The sequence below is a fragment of the Peromyscus maniculatus genome, chromosome 10 (genome assembly GCF_049852395.1).
Source record: "Peromyscus maniculatus bairdii isolate BWxNUB_F1_BW_parent chromosome 10, HU_Pman_BW_mat_3.1, whole genome shotgun sequence".
NCBI classification, from domain to species: Eukaryota; Metazoa; Chordata; class Mammalia; order Rodentia; family Cricetidae; genus Peromyscus; species Peromyscus maniculatus.
Window position 1 is genome coordinate 39,917,318 of NC_134861.1, and position 19,751 is coordinate 39,937,068.

At 41.7% G+C, this 19,751-nt stretch overlaps 1 protein-coding gene across 18 annotated transcripts in view; it reads left to right on the forward strand.

The window, feature by feature from the left end:
* Positions 1-685: 685 nt before the first annotated feature.
* Cpeb2 (cytoplasmic polyadenylation element binding protein 2) overlaps positions 686-19,751 on the forward strand; it is a 59,655-nt gene continuing 40,589 nt past the window's right edge. For 2 of the 18 annotated variants that reach the window (XM_076546213.1, XM_076546214.1), the window contains exons 1-4: positions 686-2,574; positions 4,815-5,105; positions 5,855-5,944; positions 12,271-12,361. In XM_076546213.1, coding sequence (XP_076402328.1) covers positions 928-2,574; positions 4,815-5,105; positions 5,855-5,944; positions 12,271-12,361 — 2,119 coding nt within the window. In that variant the 5' untranslated portion in view covers positions 686-927. Of the gene's footprint in view, positions 2,575-2,814; positions 2,994-3,825; positions 3,848-4,814; positions 5,106-5,854; positions 5,945-12,270; positions 12,362-19,751 lie in introns of those variants that run through there. The other 16 variants (XM_042285929.2, XM_006995394.4, XM_042285932.2 and 13 more) reach the window with 12 other exon arrangements.

The following is a 19,751-nucleotide window of genomic DNA, read 5'->3' on the forward strand; positions in this document are numbered from 1 at the left end:
GGGAGCTGGCCTGAAAACCTATTCAGTGCAGGCGTGTGCGACAACCGCGCAGAGCCCGGGCAGCCCCAGACTTTGTTCCCCTTGCTGAAGTGAACACATTTGCTAGACAGGGCGCTGGTGCTTCGCGTTTTACCCTGAAAAAAAAAAAGCCTTCTCGCCGAGGCAGGAGCCAGTGACAGCTCGCGCGGGTCGCACCGGAACACCGAGCGCAGGACCTTCCCGGATTCCTGTAGCCAAGAACCTAAGTCCTTAGAGCAGGTCCCGGGGACAGCGGCCCCTCCTCACGTGGCCCCAGGGGCTGGGAAAGGGCGGGACCTGAGGAGGGGGCGCGTGCGACTCGGGGGGCAGGAGGGGCGGTTGCCCAGGAACCGTCCGCAACGCCCGCGCGTGCTCGCCTCGGTGCGCACGCACGCGCGCGCGCGCGAACACACGGCGCTCGAACCCAGGGGAGACGCCCGTCCCAACTTCAACCGGCCCTTTCTCCATTCCGCCCTTGGCGAGGTCCGGGACTTGGACAGGGACGCGCCCGCGCCCGCGCGCGCCCGCCAGCTCGCCGCCCGGACAACGCATGCTAATGAGGGGCGGGGCGGGGCGGGGCCGGCGGCGGCGGCGGCGGCGCGCTCGCGCGTGCCGGGGACAGGGAGGGCGGGGCGATTGTGAGGTGGCTGCTGACGCACGTTCCGGGGTTCTTAAGCGGCGAGGGCGGCGGCGGCCGAGGCAGCGGCGGTGCCGGAGCCGGTTCCGGGAGGCGGCGGTGGCCTCCGTGAGGGGCGGCGGGGTCCAAGTCGGTGCCCCGGCTCAGTCACAGTGTCCCTTTCCCACTGAAACCCCCTCCTTCCACCACGGCCGCGCCGCCAGGGCTCCCGGGGTTTCCTAGGCGGGGCAGGGGACGGGGTGCGTCTCCTGCCGCGGCCGCCGGCCCGATCAATGAGGGACTTCGGGTTCGGGGTGCTGCACACTGCCCTGCTGCGCAGCGGCAGCCCCCGGTCCTCGCCCGGCGGCGGCTCCTACCGGCCCTTCGCCGCCGGGCCGCCCGCCACGCCCTTCGGCCCGCTGTCGCCGCCGCCGTTGCCTGTCACCGGCTTCTCGGAGGCCGCCTCCCCCTTCGCCATCCCCTCGGGCGGCGGCGCGGCCAGCCCGGCCGCAGCTTCCTCTTCCTCCCCGCTCGTGGCGCATCAGCAGGCCGTGCAGGATGAACTGCTGCTCGGGCTGACACAGCAGCCGGCGAGGCCGCTCTCGGGGGCGGCGGCCGCGGAGCAGCTCCCCAGCCACCACCCCGGCGGCGGCACGAACGCGGGTGTGACCCACCTCCTCCCCTCCCAGGACTTCAAACCGAGTCTGCACCACCCCTCCTCCTCCGCCGCCTCCTCCTGCTGCTGCTGCCGCACCTCCTCCCCGCAGGACTTCAGTAAGCGGCAGCAGCAGCAGCTGAGCAGCCAGAAGAGGAAAGAGTTGAGCCCGCCACACCGTCCCCACCCTCCGGACGCCAAGCCACCGCCGCCGCCGCCGCTCCACTGCCCCGGTCGCTTCAGCTCGCCGCCGCCGCCGCCACCACCGCCGCCCGGGCCGCTCCTGCAGTCGGCGCCGCTCGCCCAGCGCCCGCAGCCGTTCAGCCTCCCGCACACGCAGCACCTCCCGCCGCCTCAGGACTTCGCCCCGCGGCAGCGCCCGGCCGACCTGCCCCCGCTCCCGCAGCTCCCACCCTCGCCGCCCGCAGCCCCGCGGCGCCGCCACGGAGGCGCGGGAAGCCCTCGCCAGACCCCGGCCGCGGGCGAGGGCAGCGCCGCCGAGCCCCCCAATGCGGGCTTGCCCCCCTCGACGCCGCCGGTGAACCCCGCGCCGGGCTCCATGGAGTCGCCCAACCACCCTCTGCTCAACAGCCCCAGCACCCTCCTGCCCGGCGCGGCGCTCGGCACCAGCGCCTTCAGCAGCCTGCAGAGCCCGGACCTGCCGCACCCGGGCGGCGGCGGGGGCGGGGGACCCCCCGGAGGCGGAGGGGGAGGCGGCTCCGCGTCTCCGCCACCGCTGCCCGGTTTCGGCACCCCCTGGTCGGTGCAGACCGCCTCGCCGCCGCCGCCCCAGCCTCCGCCGGCGTCCCAGCAGCAGCCACCCCAGCAGCCGCCGCAGCCGCCCCAGCAGCCGCCGCAGCCACAGCCCCCGGGCTCGTCGGCCGCCACCCCGGGCGGCGGTGGCGGCGGCGGCGGCGGCGCGGGCGGCTCTCTGAGCGCCATGCCGCCGCCCAGCCCGGACTCGGAGAACGGCTTCTACCCCGGGCTGCCGTCGTCCATTAACCCGGCCTTCTTCCCGAGTTTCTCGCCGGTGTCGCCGCACGGCTGCGCGGGGCTCAGCGTGCCGGCCGGCGGTGGCGGCGGCGGCGGCGGCTTCGGCGGCCCGTTCTCGGCGCCCGCGGTGCCCGCGCCGCCCGCCATGAATTTACCTCAACAGCAGCCGCCGCCGGCGGCGCCGCAGCAGCCGCAGAGCCGGAGGTCGCCCGTCAGCCCGCAGCTGCAGCAGCAGCATCAGGCGGCCGCAGCCGCCTTCCTGCAGCAGAGGAACTCGTACAACCACCACCAGGTAGGGAGCCCGCCGCCCCCTCGAGCGCCCTGCGCCGGGGCATGGCGGCGGACCCGGGGCCGGGGCAGTGCGCTCGGGCGGGCGGCCGGGCGGAGAGAGATGGGCTGGGGCTGCTCCTGCCCCGGCGTGCCCCTCCGAGGGGACCGGAGCGGAGGCTGTTCCCTTCTTGAGTTTGCTCGGTGCAGCACTAGGGGAAGCCCAGGCGGCACCTGCAGCCGCACCCGCGGGCTGTCACGGGCCAGGGAGGAACTGTCAGGCGGCGCGCGGCTGCCGGCCGCGGGGCTAGGGTGCTCTCGGTGTCTGCTCTTTTTAGTGTTTGGTCTCATCTTAGGGACTAGGAGGCCAAGGCACCCCTGAATCTAGGATTAATGTGTTTCCTCCTAGATGTCTCCACATGGGGTGTGTGCCGGGATCATGGGGTATGTGGCATTATGAAATGACACCCAGGCAGGTTCTTTGCTAGTCTGTGCCCTTTCTGACTTCTGACTCAGGATCTTTTCTGTTACTACTCCCTTAACCCCCGCCCAGTGCAGATTTTGGGTGGCCGCTACGTTTGTTGATGTTGAGAGTTTTGTTGCTATTTAATGGAGTTATCATTTATTGTGGTGATCATTCGAAGTCCAGTGTCGAGATTAAGAATTGTCATGGAACCCAAATTTGACTTTAACCGGCCAAACTTTTCTGTTGACCGAAGTTTTCAAAAGCGAATGCTGTTTAAATTAACCAAAGTATCAGCTGACAGTTTATCGAAATTAACCCAAGTAGAAGTTAATAGTTTCGTTGAATCGATGTTTTCTCCCCAAGAATGAGGAGTGTGACCTATAAGGAAGGAAAATACCGACATCTGAAGTAATACTCCATTTCCCATGGTTTATATGATCTTGAACAACTGTCTTTTGTATATCAGGCTCTTTACTTTTTAACTGGTAGTTTGCCGCAGAAGTTTATAGGTAATTTTGAAATCCCAAAGTCAAAGTAGAACGTTATCAGGATATATGTCGTGACTCATATTTAACTGCAATATGCGCCAATAAACAAAAAGAAATGGGTCTTACCTCTGAGTGTAAGAGGTCACACGCTTTCATATGGAATTTTAGGTCACTGGAAAAGAACTTTGAACTGTGAGTCATTTAGTAGGCAAAATAAGGCCCTGCTGCGTGAGATAATTCTGCCGTGACTCCTTAGCTGTGCTTTTCAACTATGTGGAAGGAGAAGGAGGCTATATATGTTCATGATTGTGTTAGCACCTAAAATCCTGTAGTAGCATCCATAGGTACTGGATGTCAAGTTTTTACATTTTTCTTAAAAACTGTTTAATCTTAGGATTACCATGTTTATTGAGTTTTAGAAAGGATATGGTCTGTATTTCCACTGTCTAAATCTTAGGAGAAAATTACTAGTTTTAGTTTATTGATAGTAGAAATACTAGCAATTCACAGTTCCCTTTTAAAAAAGAAAAAGGTCTTATATCTCGTGAAATTTCCTTTTTTATTTTTTGACGATTTGGCTTTTCTTGCCATAGGATCTAGATTTTGGAATATGATTTTGCTTTTGAGTGTCAATGAATTTAACAGAGACTTGCATTCAGATTGTTAAGAATAAGCAACGCTGGCGATTGTTTATTGTATATCTCAGTGGATCCACCTATGGGTGGCACTGGATAATTGCTTTTAACAGTTCAAGGATAATTAAGTGGAATGAAAAAAAAAATACTGAAAGAAAAGCAGGAATAAAATACCTTAAAAGTTGAATTAACAGTTCAGGAAAATGAATTTTTTCCTGCACTGACCTGTCCTTAAATGCATCTTCACTTCATGCTAATGTTACCACTGTTGGATTTTTCAGAGTAGCCCAATCTGTTTGGGAAGACTAAGATCTAAAAATTTGGCTCCCATAGCTGAGACAATTAAGACCATTTAACTAATACTAATTTAGCTAGTGGAAGATAGGTTGCTTGCAGTTTCTTCAAAGTCAACTTCAGCTTTAAGAATATTTTAGTAACCGTCAGGAGACATCACTGTTTTTAGCAGATAGGATAGAAACTTCCCTAACACTAAGTAAATAGGATATCAAGTAGGAAGATCCCAAGACTTCTTTCCTTAGCCCCTTAAGAAATATCGTTAGCTTTTATGTTTCATTTTTTTTTATGATCACATTAAATTCTTAGCTGAGTTCTAAAATTTGAATTTGAATTATCAGCTCTCCAAGGCCTGTAATTGAAATAGGTGTGTTTTCCTCAGCCTCTTCTGAAACAATCTCCTTGGAGCAACCATCAGAGCAGCGGTTGGGGCACTGCGAGCATGTCCTGGGGTGCGATGCATGGCAGAGATCACCGTAGAAGTGGAAACATGGGCATTCCGGGGACTATGAATCAGATATCTCCACTGAAGAAACCGTTCTCTGGTAATGTTATAGCACCACCGAAATTTACCCGCTCTACTCCGTCACTGACTCCCAAGTCTTGGATTGAAGATAATGTGTTCAGGACAGACAACAATAGTAACACACTCTTACCCTTACAGGTAAGAATGGTATGTAAATGTCCTTACTTCTAATGTTAACCTTTCAAAATAGGAAGCGGGGTGGTGGAGGTAGCAGTGGCAGTATAGGAAGATTAACAGAATTAGAGATAAACAAAATTTAAGCATATCATTTAATTATTAAAGGGTAAAACACAGAGAGAAAACAGAGATGTAAGAATTTCTCTGTAAACACACATGAATGGAAATAAGCTTCCAAACATTTAAGAAAAGATTTCTTCCATACAGATTGAAGCCTTTAAGTGGCAGTTCCTTAAAAATGCTCAAGTTAGTTATTTCTTAATAGACAACCAAAACTTGTCTTTTTGATAATATAAGCTGAAACATTCTGTAACTGTAGTTGTACATAGATTTTTCTGTGATCAGCTGTTTACTTATTAGAATGTTCTTAATACAGCTGTGATTGTGCCACAATAACATTAAGACTGTTTGAATCTAATTCAAATTGTCTCCACTGGTTCAGTGACTATAAATATATATGTATGTAATTTTCCCCACTAAATATAACCTAATATTAATGGAGATCATTTTTCCTGGCCTGTTTAATATTTTGTGACTCTTGCAAATGAGATTTAATTTTCCTCAAAACCTTTAGAGGACAGAACAAAAATTTAAGATAGAAAGAACTTGGATTGTTTTTCGTTTCTTTGGTTTTTGGTTTTTTTGTTTGTTTGTTTTTTCTTGGGTGGGATGGGGAAGAGAACTGCTCATTTCTGATGCAAACTTCTATGCTATTGAAGGTGAGATCTAGTTTGCAGTTGCCAGCTTGGGGCTCAGATTCACTCCAAGATAGTTGGTGCACTGCAGCCGGAACATCCAGAATAGACCAGGTAGGCGGCACAGTGTGTGCTTCTCAGGGTCCTGGCTAGGAGTTGAGTATTTACATTATGAATATGAGTGATCATTTGCTTTTCAATTATGCCATGTAAGCATATTCCAGAGATTATTGAAACAATTTAGTTGTTAAACATCTCTTGATTTAAATTCTCAATCCATTCATTTTCAAATTTAAAAGATTTGTAGTCATATTTTGAAATCATAAAAAAATTTGGTTTTGATTACAATGAATTATGTATCCAAGAGCACCTGACTTTAAACATCAGTCAAACTAAACAGATACTATCTTTCTTCCAGAATTATCTGCAATAAAAATACAAACTATGTTTATTTAACATCCAGTTTTCCATTTTATGTTTTAAGAAATCTTCCAGTAAATGTTTGTCATAAAGTCTGATGCATTTGTTTTGAAATATGTCTCTAAATAGCTTCTGTTTTAATTTAGTTTTCTTACCTTTATAAAAAAAAAAAAACTTTGTGGTATAGTATTTTTAGTCTAAATTTTATTATTGCTTATATCCTACAAATTACCTTCAAGACCTTAGTGATTTAAAAATGCTGTCTGTCTTTCTGCACACTGAATTTGAGTGTATACTGGTACCAGGTCATGAGGATGATTATATGAGGAGCTTTTTTTATAGCTCCCAAGTTTGATCTTCATTTTGAGATTTTGTAAGTTAAGTGAGTGGAGCTGTGTAATCCATAGCTAAGGCAATTCCTCAAGTCATTTATCAACATGAACTGATTTTTAGGAAGACTGTATAGGCATATTAATAGCAGAACACTTTATAAATAGCATCATAATCTGGAGGACTAGCACTAGCTTGAGTAATCAGTCACTAGCTGTTGTTGTAGACAAGTCTTGACTTTATCGAAGTTGTCCTGCCAGGATCTCGGCATCAAAATGGTAGTTGTCTTGTGCTTTTCAGCTTGTTATTTTGTTAATGTAAGCGTCCCACTCATCCACTTCTATTCTCTTTTTCACTCGGTCCCACTTCTCCTGTATTGTGGTACCACTGTCATATTGTTTAAAATGAATCCACGATTGCTCAAAAGAAGTTAGGTTGGAAAAAAAATGATTGTAGTTATTTTGAAGGTGAAAGGGAAATGTCTTCAGAGAGGAAAAAGCATAATTCTTTCACGTGTAAGTACAAAAGCCCCGGGCTCTGTCTATGACACAGCAGCCTTTATGAGTGTGGGGGGGGGGGGGAGGGGGGGGACTTGTGTTCAGTTGAGCCCTTGCACTAGAGTAGATAGAGGTGATGGTGAAGGGGGCATTTTATGACTCCGTTCTGGGAGCGACGGAGTACAATGCTTTAGCCTTCCTACTTCAACTTCAAAGCCACCATACCTTAGCCCGTTTTATAACTTAGGATTTTAGGTAGATTTTTTTTTTTTTAATTTTGGCTCTTAAAGATACACTTTCAGGTAAACCTTGATGAGTAATTAGTATTTGTACAGAAGTGTGATGTGATGGTGGATAAAAATAGGTGATGGAATTTGAACTGAACTGGAAGGCAAGGCATTCCCAAACCGGAATCTTCTTCCTTGCGTTCTTTACCACTGGCTACAGGCTTTCATCTCTAGGTCATAGCCTCATCTATAAAGAAGGATCGTGATGAACAAGGTCATGTAAAACCTTGGCAGGCCAGGCCTTACACATTCTCTGATCTGTTTGGCTATTGTTTTCCTCCCTGGTCTCACAGGCCTCCAGTCTCCCAGCCTGTGTGTGTGTGTGTGTGTGTGTGTGTGTGTGTGTGTGTGTGTGTGTGTGTGTAAGTAAGTACAAGGGGCTTAGGACCTGTGGGGGAGGGGAGACTAAAGCCTTAAACTAAGACATTGCAAGTATATATGACCTTATTGCCTTCTTTAAGTACTCAGATGGTCTTTATTATACAGTCTGTTCCGTTTCCATCTTTCCATAAAAGCTTGTGGTATTTGGAGTTCTTAAAAACACAACGGCAGCGATGTAAACTAGCACTTTTAGTGTAAAATATAGAGTATTTGGCAAACTTAAAATACTTAAAATGCTTAATCACTTAAATAATTTGAGATTTTATTTTGTGATCCTATAAATTTTAATATTAGTAATTTTTTAGCAAGTATATTATTTTAAACCATAACTTTAGTTATGGTTTATATTTCCTTTAGTCTGAAATGAATCAGGTCTACAATGTAATAAATTACAGAACTAACATCTTCATTCAGGATACTTCAGGTATGACCTACACCAAGATTTGGAGATGTAATTAAATTCAGTAAATGGAAAAATATTTTCATAGGTTAATTTATTTCATTTGTTTCAAGTAAAATTTTACAATTTTTTATTTTCAATATTTTTTATGGAAAAACTTCAAATTTAAAACATTTTTAAAGCACATGTAAATTATACACATTCCTGACTTTAAAAATTGTTTTTTAAATGCATGTGTGTATGCATCTGTGTTTGGTGTATGTGCATATGGAGATGAGGATGATAAGGTGTTATTCCTCAGGATTGCTGTTGCCTCCTTTGAGACATGGTCTTTGATTGGCCTGGAGCTTACCAATTAGACAAGCTGACTGGCCAGTGAGTCTCCTGGATCCTTCTGCCTCCACCTCCCCAGCCCTGAGATTATAAGAGCTCTCCACTCCCATGCTTGTGAGGCAAGCACCTTACCACCTGAGCTACCTGCCTAGCTCCTTATTAGATGTTCCTACTAATTTCTCATAAGCCAAATTTTCTTTGTTCTTCTTTGCTTTTGAGAATAGGATCTTAATTTATAGCTGAGGCTGATCTCAACTTTGGGATGTCCCTGCCTCCATCTCTTGGGACTGAAACTATATTAGGTGTGGCCAAAATTTATTAATTTGAAAATGCTTTTAGCATTTTGTAAGAAGTCATGCTCAAAACTATTATGTATCGATTTCCTCAAAATAGAATTTTCCATGAGACATTTAAAAAAAAACACAATGTTTATTTGTGAATACTTAGCTGTTTTAAATCAATGTAAATTTCCTTTTAACTTAGGGTGTTTTATCACTTACTTTTTTTAATGTGATACTTCTGCAGTATGCCCTGAGAAACCTATCAATACAATGTTGGTCTTCTACTCTCTGGGCCTTTTTCAGGGCTGGATTTTGACTGTATATCCTGGGAGCTACCTTTAATCAATTGAAGATATTTTCTATCAATCAAACATCCAAATTGATATAAAGTAATAAATCACATTTGGGAGATCTTTTTCAGGAAATATGTCACTTGAAACTTTCATGGGTTTCCCTACGAAGTAGTGTGTGGTAGGAAAGCAAGGCCAGCATTTCATGACACAGTACCCTTGTTTTGGGGAGCCTGAACTTGCAGAATGTAGGGAGTCTTCAAACTCACACATAGCTAAGAGTGAAGAATGCTCTTTTGTTTGAGCAGAGGGTGCTTTCCTCAGGTCTTTACTGTCTTAGCCTCAGTTCTTTAAGTGCTTTTGGAATCATCTGTCTACCCTTTCATTCTCATATGTGCTTACGGCTAATGTACGGGTAAAGAAAAATAGTAACCCCAACAGTAGACTTCCAGAGGCTACTCCGCAGTTTCCATTTGTTCTCATTTTTTCTTGTTACTGTAGTACTCTTATTTCTGTAGAACTCCACTTAATTGATTACCAGATGGCTTTTAAAAAATATTTTAGAAGAGGTTGTATGTGAACTTTTCCTCAGTCTGATTTTTCAAAAATGTCTTAGTAATTTTCAAACAGCCATTTAATAGTAAGTATAAGATGCATTGCCATGATTTTCTATATTTGTTAGTATGTCAGGACTGTAGTGTTCGTCTTTATTTCTAAATGTTTTCAAGTCTTCCTCCTAGTTTTAAACTGATAACAATTTAGATGAGTAAATCTGTTCCTAGTATCCTTACTTTAGAAGAACATATACTTTGTTTTATAGCCAAATATAAATCATTAAATATAATTTGTTTTAAACTATTGTCTTGAAAAGATAGTCCTGAACTGTAGCATGTCTTCTTCTAAATATTTAGGGTATAGAAAATAAAATACTTTAAGTACTTATACTCTTAGAACCTACATGCTATATCATAAAAATATTAATGTTTATTTTACCAGTTTATGTATTAATCCTATCTTAAATACACTTAAGAACTTGAATATTACAATAGTCTTCCATTCAGTAACTAGAAATTCACTTGATAGTGAAGCTATTTTAGTATCTGATAGTTGTTCTAGTTTAGTCAATTAGCAGATTCTATAGAGGATTCTAAGATTTAGTTCTTTATAATTACCATTTTAATAGCAGTCTTTACACTCATACAGCTCAAATTACACATTTTATAGTGATTTTATGGTAGTGATAAAGGAGTATTCATTTAACAGACACTTGAAAGCTGAATGTGTATGATTAGAAGGACCCTAGCCTTAATTACTTTAGAAGTTTAGTGGGAGAATCCAGGAAATGTGCACACGGTAGAGTAGAAACAGAGATGGAGACATTAGTAAACATGAAGGGCTTGCTTGCACAAAGGCCATCCTCCTCTCGCTTCCATTTTATGCCATTCACTGTAACAATAATTTAGATCTTCTATGATTTCAAGTGGCCTATAGGTACTGTCTAGTCTGACTTGGTTATTTTTTAGAAGATGGAGGCAGAGTATAAAGAGGTCCTGTGGTGTAGAAGATCACAAAGCTTAGTGCTATTTATAATGTCCTGGACAGTAGCTTCACTGTCCACCTAATAAGTACTGAGTCAGACTCAGTTAAGGTGTGGCACCATAATATACTAACCTGCTTTTCACACAATCTGAAGCGTGTTGAGAGTTTGGGAAACACTGCTTTATTTCACTGATTCTCTTTGTCTCCCCCACCAAGTTCACTTGTTCTGGTGTAGAGCATGATAGATGGGTATGTTGTGTGTTTAGTAGGATCTTTTACATAAAGGTCAGTAAATTGGACTTCTATAGGTAGTTGGTGATTCATTGGAACAAGAGTCTCCTAGAAGCTTTGCATCATTCAGTGTTACTACTCACCCTTCCTAATTCCTTGTTTAGTCTACAGTGCTGATCCTGGTCCCTAGCTTTAAAAAGTATACAACCTTAATTAAACATCAAAGAGGAATAAATAAACAAACCTTATGTTTTTCTTTAGCTCTCTAGAGACCTAGTTCTGAATATTTTCTGGGTTTTTGGTCCCTTTGGAAAATCATGAAGGCTATAAACCTTTTCTTAAGAAAATAATATATGTCAATATATATGAATGCATATTATCCTAGAGACTTCTGTTATAACTTTGGACATGTGGATCCAGGTTAACTAGTGTTCTTCTTGGGTTTCTGTGGAAACTGTCTGCTTACTTTTCTGATTCTTTTCTTGTTTCCTGTGCTAATCATTTTGAGAGTTTAAGATGGCCTACCCTGCTTCCTCCACATGTACATGAATTTGCAAATTCATACATACAACAAATGGGTAGGGATGGCATTGACATAGTTTGTTAAAAGACTTCAGACTCTTTGGAGGGCATGGACCATAGCTTGTTTGGCTAGTTTCTCATATATATCATTGCATAGTCATTGAGTTTGTGTTGAGTAGAATATAGTATAAATTCTTAGGCAGTAGACAACTAAATGCTTTCTAGCAAGCTGTCAATAAAAAAGCTGCTGTCAACACAGAAGGCAGTTTTTTAGAGTTGGGGAAGGGAATGTGAACTAAAGTGCTTTACCCCTCCCCTCTTCTTGTGCTGACCTTTTGGAGTAGAGTGGGGGGATTACAAAAAGTGGAAGGACTTTAGAGAGTGAGATTTGAATGTAAATATGCAAGGCATTCATCCTTTTTCTGACATTAGTATTCTACATTTGATTTTTAGTGTATAGGATGTTTATGCATTCATTGTTTTGCAATTCCAATGACTAAGTCAAGTTTTAAGTGTGTGATAGATGTTTAAAGTATGGTGCACTTATTAAATTCTTCTCAAGATACTTATTTTCCAAATGCCAATATCTGTCTTCCTAGATATATGAAAAAAACATGGAGCAACTGAAAATGTTTTCTGTGTATAATATTTGTGAAAATAATCTGAGAGATTTCTCTGCATTCAGTTAATACTGCCAATGAAATTACATTAATTTTATATATTTTAGAGATGAATGTGCTAAAAATATTTTCCCTTAATAAGTGACATTGTAGTAGACAAGAGACTTACATATCAGTATTTTCTTGGGATACAAGTTAAGTAGTAATATATTAATTAAGTGTCCTGTTTTATGTAAGAAAGAATATATGTCTTTAACTTTTTCTTGAAAATTACATAGATCTTATATCTTTTCTTTTTCTGTCTTCCAGGATCGAAGTAGAATGTATGATAGCTTAAATATGCACTCTCTGGAAAATTCTCTTATTGATATCATGAGAGCAGAACATGATCCTCTCAAAGGTAGGTGGCAATTTATAGCATCAATTTCATGTCATACGTTGGTTTGTCTGTTTATGAAAAATTAACACTTATATAAATTAATTTACTGATGGTAAAGAAATGTTTTATTTCATATGTGTTATTTTCGATCTCTTGTCCTTTATATTGCAATTGTATCACCTTGAGGAAAGAGGAGTACTAATTGCCTAATGCATATAACAAGTCATCCAAACTTTAGCCCCTTAAGGCATCAGTAAATAGTTATTGCCACACAGTGTTAGTGTCTCAGATAGGGTTTCTGTTGCTCTGATAAATCACCATAACCAAGAGCAAAGGGTTTGGGAGAAAAGGGCTTATTTCATCCTAGAGCTTTTAGTCCGTCAGGGAGGGAAGTCAGGACAGGAATCTAAGACAGGAACCTGGAGGCACGAATAGCAGCAGAGATCTTGGAGTAACATTGCTTACTTGCTTCTCATGGCTTGTTCAGCTTTCTTTCTTATACCATCTAGGACCTCCAGCCCAAAGGTGGCACCAAAATCATGGGCTGGGCCCTCCCATATCAATCGTCAGTTTTATGGATACATTTTCTCAATTGATTTCCTCTTCCCAAATGACTCTTAGTTTGTGTCAAGCTGACAAATCAGTAGCCAGCACAGCTATTGTATTATGAATTCATGAGAATAATTGTTTCTAGCTCAGAACTTTTGATTGAATCCAAATCATGAAATTCTTTATAAGTTCTCCAGTGTTAATCCTACAAATGTAATTCTTTTAGAAAATTTTGCCCTACAAATTCCAAAACTTTTTCTTGCCAGCTAAGTTGATAACAGCAATGAGATGTCAAGTCTTACTCACTTAATATCTGGGTTTTTTTTAATGCATAGTTTTTTGTCTCTCTAACCCTTCCATTTTAAGGGGTGTGTTATTAATGGTTGTTGATGTGCATTGGTGGCAATTCCTCAAACGAATAAGGTTATGCGTTGTGTTCGTTTGCTTTCCTGTGAATTTTGTTGACCTTCTGGCTCTAATATATATTGTAAGGCTGTCTGTATGAGGTCTTGTTCTTATTTACCGTGATTACTGTTTGTTTACCTTGGATCTTCCATTTCAGAATAGAATCTACACTGGGGTGTGGTGGCATATGACTGTATACTAGCACTCAGGAGACCAAGGCTGGAAGGTCACCAGTTCAGGGCCAGCTCGAGCTAGGTAGCAAGACTGCCTCAAAAATAAATGCGCACACACACACACACACACACACACACACACACACACACACACACATAGAATTGTTAACAGTTTACTGCTAAGAATTTCTGTGTTGAATTCTGTCTTCTCTAGAAAGAAAACTACTAGGCACTCCAACACGAGATTTTCTTCTTTTACTTGCTGGCTCATTCCACTGCTTCCTGCTTTACCACATGATACATATTCTTTCTCCACACATTCTGATCGTTACACGTTTATGGGGGTGGGAATGCTGGACCCCTGTACAATCTGTCTAAGCAAGGTGATGGCAAATAGAGTGAGCCAGCCCGGGTTAACCAATGCATTTGTTGTTTCCCTCTCTTTCCAGTCCTCATCTTCAGGGCAGCACTTTGTCCTCTCTTTTTATCTCAGAAAATCTTCCCCCTCTTAGATACACAAACACCAACATGTTTCTCATAGGAGCAAGATGAAGCTTATTTTATCCTCTCAAAATGACTTCCTAAACCATTATTTGCTTTGTCTTCCTCACAAGATCTACCAATAGACAGGAGATGGAGAGTGCAAAATTTTTAAACGATCTCCCTGTTCTTTCTGTTATTACAAGAGGTTGTATTACTTGTCTATAGCTGCAAAACAAATAACTCAGAGTTTAGCTTAAAACAGTAACAAGAAGCATTTACCTTACATAATTTCTAAAGGCTAGAATTGGGTAGCAACTTGATTATTTCTGGCTAAAGGTTTCACGAGAATAGCAGTCAAGAAGTTGGTTGATACTACAGTCTGAAGCCTTAATTAGGCTGGAGGATTCCTTTCCATATGGTTAGAAAGTTAGTGCAAGGCTATTGGCAAAAGAAGAAAGAAAGAAGGAAACTCAGTTCCTTGCTCTATGGACCTCTCCACAGGCCTGGTGTAGCCTTCTTATGGCATGACTGCTGGTGCTACCTCTGCCTACCCCCGCTGCCTAGAGTGAATGGCACAGATTGTACAAAAGCCCCAGTGTCCTAGCGCCTAGCCTCAGATGTAGCATACTGCTGTTTCTACAATATGGCTCAAACTATGTAAATAGGAAGAGACAAGGACCGGAAGGAACCATTATGGAGGCTGGTTACTTCAGGGGTCAAAGGCAGATCTATAAGTTCATATTTACTTCCACTCTTAAGTGTAGAGCAAAAGATGAACTACTCACAGTGGGTGTCAGTGGGGAGAAAACAGTCGAGTTGTTGTATAGAATGTGGAAAGAGTGAAAGATTACTGATCTGGCTAAGAACAACTTCACTCATAGAAGCAACCTCTCATCCCACTTTCATCTAAAATTCTTTTTTTACTCACCTTTTCTAACACTCACCTCTGAATTTTAAGGGAGGTTTTTGAGGTATTGTATAGCAAACAGAAAGCTCTTGTCTTGTTGGAGATGTACAGATAGCAAATAGTGGTGGCCAAACATGGTGCTTACTCAGTCAACTTTATACCCTTTGCTGACTGTGCACTGTGAGGAAAGCCAAGTTCTCTTCCCTGTGGAAAGTATAACCTGCTGGGGAAAGACAGACAGACCATATACCAAAACTATGTATATATCTATAGAGGAGAAGGCGTTCAGAAATATGGTAAATGGAAAGTTATTCTAATTTATATGTGGAATAAAGGGAATTCTGATACAAAGCTGGGTAGAGCAAAGATGAGGAACTATTGGAAGTGTCATTGCGTGAAAAAGCACGCATGAGGTTGTCACTTCTGAAAAACTGAAAGACTAGTCCCAGCTTATTGTTTAGGGCTACATGACACTGCTGGTTATAGCCCTGCTCATTCAGTGTTGTCAGGCATGTGCTGTCCTTTGCTGGGGAATTAGAAGCACTAACACACTGGATGTGCTTTCCTTGATCTGAGCTGCATTATCCATTCTGTAGTGTGTTCGCTCTGTGGACACTCTTTTTTCTAATGGCTGTCTGGATTCTAGGCAAACTCTGCTTTCCTTTCAAAGAATAAGTGTGGAATTTTAAATGGCTCAAGAAAATCATGCTTTGCCAAGAACAGTTTCATAATTTTGCAATTTTATATTTGCATATCTACTTAAAATAGTCTGTGATCTTTATGCTTGTGTGAGTTGGTTCATTCCCCTTTAAACAAAAGAACAAGACAGATCATTGTTAAGCTACCCTCCCTCCTGCCCCCAACAATTTGTAAAAAAAAATGGGTCTTACTCAAATTATAAGGACAAAAAATTGAATTTCAGCTCATAAAAATTGACTTAAAGATTATGTGGAGAAAACAGTTTGTGTAACCGTTCTTGAGATGATCAGTCTCGGCTGGTATTAATGACTTTTCCAGTGTTCCCTGAATAGTTCAAAACAATCAGAAACAAGAACTTAGAATGGGATTTTATGCCCATAAATATTTTGAAGTCCATGCTTTTCAAAGGAGTTAAGAACCCAAGTGGTTATTACAGCTGTATTCCTCACTGCTAAACACCTGTGTTAATGACTCTGGAAGCAAGAAGCCCTGCTGACGTTATAGCACCTAAAGAGAGATAGGAGCCGCTCTGATGCTGCGTGTGCAGTACTGGATTCTTGCTAGCTTCCTATTTTGTCTTCTGTTTCTCTCCCATTGACTTTATGAAGGGGAATAAAGTCCAAAGCCACAAAACAACTTAGGTGCATTTGTAAGCATCCTGTGTGAGAAATCATATTCTAGAACTAGGAACTTCTGAGTAGCCAGAGGCTCTCAAGCTCGTGTCAGGTTCACTCTCCACAATTGTGTATTTTATTTTATTATTATGTTTTAAATTATTTTTTTCTTTTTTCTAAGTATTTACTTTTATGTGCACTGATGTCTTGCCTGCATATATGTCTGTGTGAGGGTAGCATATCTCCTGGGAGTGGAGTTACAGACAATTAAGAACTGCCATATGGGTGTTGGGCATCAAACCTGAGTCCTCTAGAAGAGCAGCCAGTGTTCTTAACCACTGAGCCATCTCCCCAAAAGCACGTTTCTAGACAGTCTGGTATAAGAGAGCAAGGGCAAAAATAACTATGAAAATAAATTGGGAATGGTTAGTGCATTTATGTATTAAAGCAAGATAAATTGCGAAATAAAAAATTATACCAGTGATAAACAGAACAGACATTTTTGTGACTTTGCCCTACGATTCCTCTGACAGAGAAATGCAATCTTAAAACTGTGATTCCTGAAGCCAAAATTTTTACAGCTCCCAAAAGGGGATAGACAAAGATCAGATGTATAGATTAAAAATTCAAAATCTCAAATACTGCAAAATGTAAAACTTGATACCTTGAGTAGAAAATTCTACATGCTACCTCATATGTCACAGTCAAAATTCACAATAAAATATTGTGCAAAATTATCTTCAGACTGTGTATATAAAACATAGTTTCATATGTGGATTTATATCCCATATCAAGAGAATGCATTGTATAAATATATTAAATATGTTAAAATTCAACAATATATCCAATGTCTAAAATACTTCTAGCCTCAAGCATTTTAGGTTCTATACTAAATGCTTTAAAAAACAAAACAAAAAGCAAGGGAGATGGTCTATAAATCCCACCTCTTGGAAGGCTGGAGGCAGGAGAATCCCTGTGAGTCTGAGGCTACCCTTGGGTTATACATGAAGCCCTGTCTCAAAAACTCAAAACCAAAACCTATAAAATGAAAAAAGAAAGGTGTGTTCTCTATGCTTTTAGGCTGTGTGATTTTTTAAAATGCACCCAATTTGTTTTATGAAAAAGTACATACCACCATATTTTTTTCTTATTTCATTGATTTCTTTTTCCTGTCACCACTGGCTTTTGATAAGAAAAACATCATAACTCTAAAATGACTTATTTCTATATATTCTTAAATGTATTCTGATTTTGAAATACTCATTCTCACAATTTATGTGGAAACTTATTATTTACTATGTAGCTACTCAGAATTGAGTTTATCTTATGAAAGTACAGTTTACAAGAGTTTAAACTTCTGTTACTAGTTAGAATATCCACATTCTAAAGGGAGAATTATAAAACTATGTGAATTTTCTTGTCTGAGAAAACATACTTGAAACATAACGTGAGTAGAGATTTTTAAGACATATTTCTTTTTAGGTAGCAGTAGCCTGTGTCAATAGCATTATTTGAGGGTATAGCTGTCGTTTTTTCTCGGCATCATTGATGAATATTTGAATTATAACACTAGAACTTCATTTTTAAAAGCTAAAACCTTATCATACAGAAATTACAGTGCATCTGTGCCAATTTGGGTACATATTATTCCTTTGGAAGTCTTTTCATGGTAACACATTTTTCTTGTGATTTTTAAATAGGAGTTTATATCTCTTCTAATGAACAATAAAACAACAAAATTCTTATGTATAGCATACATCATATATATATATTACATATATATGTAGTACAATGCTAAACTGAAGTATTTGGGATGATTAAGCATATGCATTATATGAATTTTGGATTCTTGTATGAAAAGGAGTATCTTAGAAATTATTTTCCTTCAAAAACATAACATTTGGGGTTGGGGATTTAGCTCTGTGGTAGAGTGCTTGCTAGGCCCTGGGTTCGGTCCTCAGCTCAAGAAAAAAAAAATAATAACATTTAATTCCTTAAAATATTTCCTTATCACAAAAAGCATTTATTCATTAATGAAAAACTAGACACACTAACATAAATTTTAATACTTTTCCTTTTTATATAACTTAAAATATTTGCAGTTGAGCCGGGCGGTGGTGGCGCACGCCTTTAATCCCAGCACTCGGGAGGCAGAGCCAGGCGGATCTCTGTGAGTTCGAGGCCAGCCTGGGCTACCAAGTGAGTTCCAGGAAAAGGCGCAAAGCTACACAGAGAAACCCTGTCTCGAAAAACCAAAAAAAAAAAAAAAAAAAAAAAAAAAAAAAAAAATATTTGCAGTCTTCGTCATCATCTCTCCAAGCTTGCGAACCTTTTTAAAATTAAGGTGTGTATATGCAAAGGTTAGAGTCAGCTGGTGTCACAGACTTACACTCCCTTTATCTACTTTCGGTGTCTACTTTTTCGAAGTAGCCACTTTGAGCTTTTTCCATTTTTTATCTGATTCCCTATTTAGTTGCTTTTGTATTTTATTAAGCCTTTAGTATTATGTCCTGTAGCTTACCTATCCTTAATATTTCCCCTACTCTCTCCTCACAGTTATTATAAAATTAGCTTTCTAAATATTTATCCCAAAGCATTTCCTCTACTTTGTCCTCACGGTTATTATAAAATTAATTTTCTAAATATTTTTATCCCAAAATGCATCTGTATAACCATACAACTTTTTTGATATACGCAAATGCATCAGATAACCATCCACATGATTTTATTTCATGTGTCTGGAAGTATCCTCATAGCCCTGTGTAGCTGTCACTGGTCACTGTCATCCTGTAGAGCCCATGTCCTATGATCTTCATGTCCTTTTTTTTTTCTTTCTGTTTTTAATCTTGACTTTAAATTTTTTTTCCTCTTATTGAAAATAAATTCTTTTTTCACATAAAATATATCCGGATTGCAGTTTCCCCTCCCTCTACTCCTGCCAGTTCTTCCCTACCTCCTTCCTATCCAGATCCACCAGATCCATCTCTCATTAGAAAATGAACAGACTTCTAATGGAATATAATACAATAAATAGAATATGATATAATATAGATATAATATGGTAAAACAAAAACTAACACATTGGAGTTGGACAAGACAAACAAGCAGAAGGAAAAAAACCTCAAGAGAAGGCACAAGAAGCACAGACCCACTTATCCATCTACTCAGGAATCCCATAAGAACACTATAAACTGGAAGCTAGAATATATCCACAGAATCCATGCCCTTGTCTTAATGGTATCTAGATCTTGATTTATTGGGCCTGCTTTACAATACCTTCCTGCTGATAGGACATACATTTTGAACCCTTGTTTGTACTGTTACTCTTTTTATAAGATGATAGAGCAGTGTAGAATTATACTGTCTTGGTTTAGGATGTCACAGCATTACTGTTTCCTCTTTTAGTTCCTGGGTTGTTCTCAAGTACAATGCTGTTCTGAAGCCTGTTGCATGGTTGTTTTAACTTTTTTTTCATGCCTGTAGTTCAGAAGTTCCATAATAATGATTTATCATATGCTGCATGCATCTATACAGGTTTCCCTCTATTTCTCTTACTTTTTGAGTTGCATATTCATTTGGAT